Source organism: Cebus imitator, unplaced genomic scaffold (genome assembly GCF_001604975.1).
Source record: "Cebus imitator isolate Cc_AM_T3 unplaced genomic scaffold, Cebus_imitator-1.0 Scaffold641, whole genome shotgun sequence".
Lineage (NCBI taxonomy): Eukaryota > Metazoa > Chordata > Mammalia > Primates > Cebidae > Cebus > Cebus imitator.
In genome coordinates, this window is record NW_016107956.1 from 475477 (window position 1) to 486554 (window position 11078).

Consider the following 11078-nt stretch of genomic DNA (forward strand, 5'->3'; position numbering starts at 1 on the left):
GACCAGGATGGTCTCGATCTCTTGACCTCGTGATCCACCCGCCTCGGCCTCCCAAAGTGCTAGGATTACAGGCTTGAGCCACCGCGCCCGGCCTCGAAAACTTTTTGAATGACAATATGATGCTCAAAGGAAATGTTAATTGGAGCATTCTAGACTTTGGATTTTTGAATTTGGGATGCTCAAAGAGTAAGTATATATAATGCAAATATTCCAAAATCCACTTCTGGTCCCAAACATTCTGGTCCCAAGCATATTTAGATGAGTGATACTCAACCTGTACTTTTTTGTTAGAAATGTATGCACTAATAGGCAAGCCACAGTGGCTCACGCCTGTAATCCAGTACTTTGGGAACCAAGGTGGGTGTATCACCTGAGGTCAGGAATTCGAGATCAGCCTGATGAACATGGTAAAACCTCATCTCTACTAAAAATACAAAACTAGCCGGGTGTGGAGGCACATTCCTATAATCCCAGCTACTTGCCAGGCTGAGGCAGGATAATCAGTTAAACTTAGGAGGTGGAGGTTGCAGTGAGCCGAGTTTGCACGACTGCACGCCAGCCTGGGCAACAAGAGTGAAACTCCATCTTAAAAAAAAAAAAGGAATTTATGCACTAATAAAAATAAAAACCATCCCATAGGCAACAAGAACAAGGCCATACTTTCATGCATCTAAATAAACATAATCATAAAGGCTACTAGGCCTCTGACGTGCCATGGTAAATTGTCACTATTTAACGCTACCCTGCAGTTCATGGAGGAATACATACTCACCAGCTGGCCTGCCAGCAGTGGCATATACTCAATGATAGCCAGCCGGACCCTCCATTTGGCATCTTCAGCCAGCTCCACTATGGCAGGAAGGAGAGACTGAGAGAGCTGACGAATTCCAATCACTTCATTTACACAATCCAAATTGGAGATGATATTCAAACGAACTTCAGGACACTGCAAGTACACAAGCCACAAATGACCACATATAAAAATCAAGTCGTCTGCCCAACAGTCTCCTGTCAGGATAAGATACAAACTGCTAAGTAAGTTTTAAAATTAGAAAATATTGACTCAAGTGAAAAAAATGGATAGTCTTGAAGAAAGAATACTGAGTACATAAATAATTCAAGGAACACAAGTGATCTTAATCAGAAATTTCAATTAAAAGTCTGCAAGACTAAAGACTATGAGAAAAGTCTCTAAGATGGTAAAGAGCATAAACTCTGGAATTAAATCAGATGCACTCAAATTTCAGATCTGTCACTGCTGAAAGATCTTGCTCAAGTTACTTTTACCCTCTGTACCTCAGCTTCCTCATCTATAAAATGGGATAATAATAATAAGCCCTACCTCATAGGATTGTTTTGAGCATTACATGTAAAAATACATGCAAAGCACTAAGGATCGTGCCTGGCACATAGTAATTACTCAGTGAATATTAGGTATCATTATAATTTTTGGTACTATATTTAAACTTAAATTAAAAAAACTTTTTAAACAAAGACACATTAGCTATAAAGGAACCAGTGAGTATAAAGCAAAAATCAAGTAAAGATGATAAATAGACATTTCTAGATTTACTTTAATGAGTCCTTGTGACCACTTTCTGAGGAACCTATAACCCCATACCCAAAATCACAGGTGTTGTCATTGGTTTAAAGGAAGTTACGCTTTTTTTATCCATTTCCTTTTTGGGGGTTCTATTTTAGTGAAACCCCAAACCAAAATCAAATCAAATAAAATTACTATCAAGGGCAACAGAACATAAAGCAAGACTCACCTCATCCTTTAACTGAGCTAAAAAAAGAGGTAGAAGATGTTCAATGGTATTCTCTTTGCCCACAATAGTAGACAATCCCATAATTACAGAAGCTAGGGCCGATTTGACATGTTGACTGGTATCAGATACTAATTCCTAAAATAAAATTAAATTTGACATGTTGACTGGTATCAGATACTAATTCCTAAAATAAAGTCAAAATTAAAAGCCTTTATTACAAGACAACAGAAACTTCCATACCATTTCCCAAGGACGTATTATTTATTTACTTATTCTGGGAGACAGAGCCTTGCTCTGTTACCCAGACTGGAGTGCAGTGGCGTGACCTTGGCTCACTGTGGCCTCAACCTCCCTAGCTCAAGCACTTCAGCCTCCAGAGTAGCTGGGTCTACAGGCATGCACCACCAGCCATGGCTATTTCTTTTTATTTTTTGTAGAGACTGGTTCTCGCTATATTGCCGGGGCTGGTCTTGAACTCCTAGGTTCATGTAATCCTCTCGCCTTGGCCTCCCAAAGTGCTGGGATTACAGTTGTGAGCCACTACACCAGCCTGATTTTTTTTTCTTCTTGGGACAGTGTGTCACTGTCACCTAGGCTGAAGTGCAGTGGCATGATCATAGCTCACTATCATCTCAACCTCCTGGGATCAAGTAATCCTCTCACCTCAGACTCCAAGTAGCTGGTACTACAGATACATGCCACTAGGCCCAACTAATTTTCGTATTTTTTGTAGAGATGGGGTCTCACTGTGTTGCCCAGGCTGGTCTATAATTCCTGGGCTCAAGAAATGCTCCCACCTCAGCCTCCCAAAGTGCTTGGATTACAGGCATGTGACACCGTACCCAATCCCAAGGAATTTAAAGACAGCACTATTTCAATATTGATTAATTGATAATGTTTCCTCAGACTACCTGTTAGGTAACATAAACCTATGCACCAAAGAGCATTTTATAATTATAATAGATTAATAAGTAATAAACAACAATGTCACACGTTAACATATCTTCCCCATTCATTCTTTGTCAACACCTTTAAACTCAAAGAACTTTAAGGTAAGCAAAATGAGATTAAGGTTTACCTTCATATAAATCAGAGTGAAAGAAAATAAACTGAGGTCAGGTTTACCTTTATATAGGGCAGAATTTGATTCATAATTATGGTCTCTCTATCTTCAATGGGCAAGTTCTCACAAAGTTCTGAAAGATAAATAGGAAAAAAAAATGTTTTCACAGGGCCATTTACAAAGAGCCAAATAAGGACATTTAACCAGACTTATCAACAATTTCAATTTAATTCATGTTAAAGCAAGTAAGGAAAATAGCTCTTGTTCTAAATACACTTTTTCGTGAAATCTCTATGCCACTGCGTACCACACCAATCCAACTGAAAAGGCATTTTTTTTTTATAAAAATACAAAATGATTTATTGGTTTTAAATATAAAGGGAGTATTTTTATGTGACAACGTGGCATTTCCACCCACTGAAAGCATCCCTATGCATTTTTAAAACATATTCTAGAAGAAAAACATGCAAAATTCACTAACAAAAAAAAATGCACCAAAATGAATGACACATGTTCCAACATGAATTGAACTCCTTAACCTTTTACTTTGTGGGCAGCAGCTGCCCGGACTTCAGCTTCACAGTCTTTAAGTAGGTTCTGAAAGGCGGGGACGAGGTCATTTAGGGTGATTTTAGGACCCACAGCTTTCTGGAGCTATAAAAGAATTTAAATGGGTTTTAATGTACACCAACAAAATAAATAACAAGAACAAAACAAAATTGTGCAATCTTTAAGTAGATATTTTTGCCACAGCACATTCCATTGAAAAAAATATTCAGAAACTTTGGATAAAACAGCATATCTATAGGTTTCCAGGTTTATTTCCTTAGTACTTAAAAATGATCATTTTACCTCTGAAAATTTGTCAGCTACCATATAGCGAACTCGCCAAGATTTATCTTCTGCTGCTTGTCGAAGTGCAGGCATCACCAAGGTCTCAACGTCATCCTGAGACAATAGCTGGGCAATACTGACACAAGCTTCCACAGCTAGGAGGCGCACTGAATCCTAAAGGAACAAAATTTCTATAAATCAGACATTTATTGAGATCTATGGGAACTGTTGTGGGGTGGTGCAGCTGTTCAAAAAAAACTACCACGACAAACACCACATCTTATATAGTTTCATGTCTTTATACTGTTTTTTTTTTTTTTTTTTTTTTTTTTTTGAGACAGGGTCTCACTCTGTCACCCTGATTGGAGTACAGCGGTGCAATCTCAGCTCATTGCAACCTCCACCTCCCAGGCTCAAGCGATTCTCCTGCCTCAGGCTCAAGTGATTTTCTTGCCTCAGCCTCCCGAGTAGCTGGGATTACAAGTATGCGCCACCACGCCAGGCTAATTTTTGTATTTTTAGTAGAGATGGGTTTTCACCATGTTAACCAGGCTGGTCTTGAGCTCCTGACCTCAAATGATCCACCCGCCTCCGCCTCCCAAAGTGCTGGGATTACAATTGTGAGCCACCATGCCTGGTCATGTCTTTACATCTTGAAGGAGCTGCTCCCTTTGCCTGGAATGGCATGTCGAAGTCATTAAGATAGAAATGACTTTGTACAATGAGTAAACAACGAAGTAATTACCTTGGCTAGAATGCAGAGTTTTAGGAGGAAAAGGAAAATAAAAATTTAAAAATTAAGTGGAAAAAAAATTTTAATGATGCCTTCAAAGCCCTACTATAATAGGAAGTTGAGGGATAAAAATGAAAAGAATACTTGTACAAGTTATTTATAACAGATTAGTGCAAAGGTAGAGAATAAGGATAAAGGAAATCAGGAGAAAGTTTTTTTTTTTTTTTTTTTGAGACAGAGTTTCGCTCTTGTTACCCAGGCTGGAGTGCAATGGCGTGATCTCGGCTCACCGCAACCTCCGCCTCCTGGGCTCAGGCAGGATAAAGGAAATCACTTAGGAAGCTCAGTTTTCAAAACACTCGGACCAGGGTGGCAGTAACAGGAGTGCAGGCAGCATAAAACGATGACTTGGGAAGAAATACACAGAACAATTGAAACTTGGAAATCAGAAACAAAAATCAGTTGGATTTAAATGTTAAAGATCAAGGATAGAATAACTTTGAGGAAGCTGTGGCTAGAAAACACAGAAATTAGAAAAGTATGAGATTAGTGAACTTAGCTTTCCAAATGTAAACAGCCAATGTCATCGTTGACACCTATTTCCTTTGAGCAAGTGGAAAATACACAATTAAGACAAATCAATGAGGGGCCTGGTGCGGTAGCGCACCCTGTAATCCCAGCACTTTAGGAGGCTGAGGTGGGCAAATCACCTGAGGTCAGGAGTTCAACACCAGCCTGGCCAACATGGTGAAACCCTGTCTCTACTAAAAATACAAACATTAAAAAAAAGAAAAAGAAAAAGAAAAAAGGCCGGGCGTGGTAGCTTAATCCTGTAATCCAAGCACTTTGGAGTCCAAGGCCGGCAGATCACCTGAGGACGGGAGTTCAAGACCAGCCTGACCAACATGGTGAAACCCCATCTATAAAAAAAAAAAAAAAAAGAAAGAAAGAAAGAAATACAAACATTAGCTGGGCATGGTGGTAATCCCAGCTACTCAGGAGGCTGAGGCAGCAGAATCGCTTGAACCCGAGAGGTGGAAGCTCCAGTTAGCCGAGATTGCACCACCGCAAGACTCCATCTCAAAAAAATAAAAAAGACCGATCAATGAGAAATTAGAAACTGAGACTGTAGATTTATATATTATACCATATAGGTGGAATCTTAAAACATGTAAACATTAGAACCCAGGAGAAATAGGCCAAAAATTTTAAGTGTGTACAATAAGTTATGTATATACGCACACATATACTTGAGAGACATAAAGGTAACTCTAACTTCCAAAATATTACATAACTTAAAAACTGTATATCAGCAATAACTGACTATATGCCAAAGACACACACACTCCTCTGTATGCAAGCATACAGGCTAAAAAAGACAGGACTATGTTCTTGGTAGTGATTACACAGATATTTTTGGATTTCGAAAACGATGGCTAAAGCATGGGACTGTTAATCAACTACTGAAATATAAGCTAATACATATTTGTTAAAAAATTACTTCTGGCCAGGTGTGATGGCTCACGCCTATAATCCCAGCACTTTGGGAGCCCAAGGCAGGTGGATCACCTGAAGTCGGGAGTTCAAGACCAGCCTGACCAACATGAAGAAACACTGTCTCTACTAAAAATACAAAATTAGCCGGATGTGGTGGCACATGCCTGTAATCCAAGCTACTCAGGAGGCTGAGGCAGAACTGCTTGAACCCGGGAGGCAGAGGTTGTGGTGAGCCAAGATCACGCAAATGCACTCTAGCCTAGAAAACAAGAGCAAAATGCCATCTCGAAAAAAAATGTTTTTAATTACTTCTCTGGCTGAGCGTGGTGGCTCATGGCTGTAATCCCAGCACTTTGGGAAGCCGAGGTGGGCAGATCACAAGGTCAGGAGTCCAAGACTAGCCTGGTCAACATAGTGAAACCCCGTCTCTACTAAAAACACACAAAAAAATTAGCCAGGCGTGGTGGCAGGCACCTGTAATTCCAGCTACTCAGGAGGCTGAGGCAGGAGAATTGCTTGAACCCAGGAGGCGGAGGTTGCAGTGAGCCAAGATCTTGCCATTGCACTCCAGCCTGGGTGTTAAGAGTCAAACTCCGTCTCAAAATAAAAAATTACTTCTCATCCAGAACTTCTGTTTTTCTCTCCTATACCTATTTCTCCTCCCAGAATTTTCTCCATCTTAATGATGATACCACCATTCACCCAGTTACTCAAGCAAAAAATCTAGATCTTGATTCCTCTACCCACCATCCAATCCAATAGTAGTAAGTCCTATGGATCCTGACATCCAGATCCTTTCCATCTTTACTACTGCCACCCTATTACCATCATCATCTCATGCTGAGACTTGAAATGTGGCTGCTATACATTATTTATTCACAAATAATTTTGGAAATTTTTGGTTGAATACAAACATTGTTAATTTCACCTATTTCTTTTTACTTTTATATATATATATATATATACATATATATATATATATACACATATATATATATATATATATATATATATATATTTTTTTTTTTTTTTTTATTAAGATGGGGTTTCACCATGATGGCCAGGCTGGTTTTGTACTCCTGACCCCAGGTGATCCACCCACCTAGGCCTCCCAAAGTGCTAGGATTACAGGCGTGAGCCACCACGCCCGGCCTATTTCTTTTTACTTTTAAAAATATGGCCACTGAACTCAATTCAGGAATTCACAGAAAAATAAAAAATAAAAACATGGCCAGTAGAAAACTTAAAATTAACAGATATCTTACATTATATTTCTGTTGAACAGCATTGTTTTAAGCTGTAATGTTTGGGTAACAGAAGTGCAAAGAAGGCTGGGCACAGTGGCTCATTCCTGTAATCCCAGCACTTTCGGAGGCTGAGGCAGGCAGATCATGAGGTCAAGATATCGAGACCATGCTGGCCAACATGGTGAAACCCCATCTCTACTAAAAATACAAAAATTAGCTTGGCATGGTAGCACATGCCTATAGTCCCAGCTACTCGGCAGGCTGAGGCAGGAGAATCACTTGAACCCAGGAGGGGGAGGTTGCAGTGAACCAAGATCGCAGCACTGCACTTCAGCCTGGCAACACAGCAAGACTCCGTCTGAAAAAAAAAAGTGCAAAGAAAACTAACGAGGTGCTTACCATAAAAGTCAGGATAACGTTACTCTTAAGGAAGTATGGAATGGCAAGTGGAGGAGGAAAAGATTGTGTTTGAAACGAAATCCATGGAGGGATTCTGGGGTAGGGGCTGTCACAGTGATGTCTCCTAACATAGGTGACAGTTAACAAGTTGGTATTACCTTATAATAGTTCAATAAGTTGCACATTTATTTTGTGCTGTTTACTATATGTTATTCTAATAAATTTTTTAAATTATTTTGAAAACAGGATTTAGAGCTTTAGATTTAGGATCTGAAAATGAGACTCATTAATATGTGTCCTGGTGCTTGTGGTCCTGTACATATGAAATGATCTTAGGGCAGACAACATGCAAACTAAAGACTCTTCTAGAGTCCAGGAACTCTGGGAGCTAGCTGTGAAGGACACAAATTCTGTGGCCAAACCACCTAGATTCAAATCCTGACTCCACTACTGCTAACTGTGCAGCCTTGAGCAGGTTATTTAAACTTTGTGTGCCTTTGTTTTCTAATGTGTAAAATGGGCTATCTCATGGGCTGTTGTAAGGACTGAATTACTTAATATACAAAACTACTTAGAGGCAGAAAAAAATTAAGTATTTAATTTAGATATTTGCTAGTTTTATTGTTATTTCTACATCGAAGAGATCTAGATCTTCAGAATTAAATACTATTATGTGAAGTAATCCCATGCACTACTATACAGGAAGCAGAGGGTCAGATAGCTTTCCTAACACATTCTAAGCTTACTTATCTGAAAAGTCAAAAATTCCAGGAAACATTACTCCCTCATACTACAATACAGCCAGCAATTCCCAAAGGTATGTTATGCCTCTATGGAGCTTTGGTGTTCCTTTCTAATTATGGCTCCTATTTCCTCTCTGACTCCCTCTTCTTTTAACAGCTGCTAATGTAAGAGAGAAACCATAGTCTGGTTAAGAAAGAAACATAAGAACATTGAGATGAGCATGTTACACTTTAACCAGACCAGAATGAGCACGAATTCTGCAAAAAGAATCCTAACAAGAAAACCAAAACTCCCCAAAGAAATTCTGAACATTTAGAGGAAAGGAGCATATCTGTGCCCTTTAAATACTAAGAGCCAGTTTACCTGTTCATCTGAAGCTAGATTAGTGAACAATGGAACAATTTCACTTTTCACACTGTCTAATTCCAAAACTTTTGCAAATTCACCCAATTTGGAAGCAGCAGCACGTCGTACCATTGGTGTGTCATCTGAGCACAAGGAACGGAAGTGCCTGCAACATAAAGCAATGAACATATTTCCCATCAAATAACACTGACTAAGCCTGCCCCAACACACACAGACTTTTAACAGTTTTATCTTACAATACTTAGTGATTGGGCTTCTACTCATCGAAGTAATGAAAATAAAACATATTCAACTGGATGACAAAAAAATGACATCATAGGCCAGGCATGGTGCCTCGCACCTGTAATCTCAGCACTTTGGGAGGCCCAGGTAGGACAGCTTGAAGCCAGGAACTGAAAGAAGACTGAGCAACAGAGCAAAACTCTATCTCCACCCCAAAAATACTTTTTTTGTTGGGGGAACTCAAGTGATCCTCCCACCTCAGCCTCCTGAGTAGCTAGGAATATATTCAAATCCTGAATATATTCAAGTTAGGATTTGAATATATTCCTAGGTGCATACCACCATGCCCAGCTAATTTTTTTTTTTTTTAGTAGAGACGAGGTCTTAGTATGTTACTCAACCTGGTCTTGGCCTTTTGAACTCAAGCAATCCTCCCAACTCAGCCTCTCAAAGTGCTGGGATTCCAAGAACAAGCCACTGCACTCAGCCAGAAAAGTTTCTTAAAAACTAGCCAGGAGCACTGGTGCATGTCTATAGTTCTAGCTACCTGGGAGGCTGGGGCTGGAGGATCACTTAAGCACAAGAATTTAAGGTTGCAGTAAGCTATGACTGCACCATCATGCTCCAGCCTGAGCAACAAAGCAAGACCTTATCTCTTAAAAAAAAAAAAAAGGATATCAGCCAGGCATGGTGGCTCACGCCTGTAATCCAAGCACTTTGGAGGCCAAGGCGGGTGGATCACCGGAGGTCGGGAGTTCAAGACCAGCCTGACCAACATGGTGAAACCCCGTCTGTAAAAAAAAAAAAAAAGATATCATAAATCCTGCTACCACAGTATCAGCCACGCACTGATAACAAGGTACTGTGTAAATTGTCAGTTACAAGTCCCCAATAATCCCAAATAACTCAAAAAAATGCCATAGCTTACTGTCTAATATCTGCTTTAACAGCATTTGATGCCCTGGGATAGCAAACGCTGAACAAACCACATGCAGACGTGCGAGAGGTAAACCAATCCCCACTTGCTAGGCGTTTCACCAGAGGTACAAAATAAGCTTCCAGGGCAACAGGAGTATGCTCCTGGGAGATCTGTCTCAGGGACTCCACAGCTCTGTCACGAACAACAGTCTCTTCCACAGTCGCCAGATTTTCCAAAGGAGGCTGAACAGATTAAAAAAGAAAACTTATTGAATCAGGTTAGAAACAGATTATCACCTTTTACAGTGAGTGAAGGGAGGTGATACACGTAACCAGAATGTTAGCTGTATCACACCAAATGGTTACTTTCAGCTCACACAGTGATAACATATGGTGCAGACAACCCTAAGACACGACTTCTATAGAAAAGCCAAAATCTCATGTCCCAGATGGCAATTCCCAGATGGTGTCTACAAATGACACAGTGTAAGAGACTTGACACAATATTAATATTTCCGTGAGCTGAATCACTAGGTTTAAAAGATATATAGCCAAATTCAGACAGGATCATGTGTATTTCCTCAAGAGTAAGTACAAAAACATGATCAACACTGGACACCACATTTACAGGATAACAGCTTGTCAGGTCACTGAGTCCACAGCCTTTCAGTATTCCCAGAGGTGCAAGCAACCCTTATCCACCATCTCCATGCCATCCTTTTTATCCAACCTATAAAATGCTGAGTACAAAATTGCTTTTTTCAGAACACATTCAGCAACTTTCCATTAGCCATAGGGCAGGAGTTTCTGACAGAACAATCAACTGAAAACTACAGAGATGGCCAGGTACAGTGTCTCACACCTATAATTCCAGCCCTCAGGAGGCAGAGGTGGGCAGATCACGTGAGGTCAGGAGTTCGGGACCAGCCTGGTCAACATGGTGAAACCCTGTCTTTACCAAAAAATACAAAAAATCAGCTGGGCGTGGTGGCGCGTGCCTGTAATCCCAGCTACTCAGGAGGCTGAGGCAGGAGAATTGCCTGAATCCAGGAGGCAGAGGCTGTGATGAGCCCAGATCACGCCATTGCACTCCAGCCTGGGTAACAAGAGCAAAACTCTGTCTAAAAAAAAAAAATTAGCCAGACAGGGTGGTGCAAATCTGTAATCCCAGCTACTCAGGAGTCTAAGGCATGAGAATTGCTTGAACTCAGGAGGTTGCAGTGAGCCGAGATTGTATCACTGCACTTGGGCCTGGGTGACAGATGACAGAGACTCTGTTTCAA

At 40.3% G+C, this 11078-nt stretch overlaps 1 protein-coding gene across 2 annotated transcripts in view; it reads right to left on the reverse strand.

Annotated features, from left to right (window-relative positions):
* PPP2R1B (protein phosphatase 2 scaffold subunit Abeta) overlaps nt 1-11078 on the reverse strand; it is a 41383-nt gene that overhangs the window by 25571 nt on the left and 4734 nt on the right. The window contains exons 2-8 of one of the 2 annotated variants that reach the window (XM_017517668.2): nt 9806-10038; nt 8653-8800; nt 3688-3843; nt 3375-3489; nt 2898-2968; nt 1773-1907; nt 773-946 (exon numbers count right to left, since the gene is read on the reverse strand). In XM_017517668.2, the coding sequence (XP_017373157.1) occupies nt 773-946; nt 1773-1907; nt 2898-2968; nt 3375-3489; nt 3688-3843; nt 8653-8800; nt 9806-10038 (1032 nt within the window). Of the gene's footprint in view, nt 1-772; nt 947-1772; nt 1908-2897; nt 2969-3374; nt 3490-3687; nt 3844-8652; nt 8801-9805; nt 10040-11078 lie in introns of those variants that run through there. The other variant, XM_017517667.2, reaches the window with a different exon arrangement.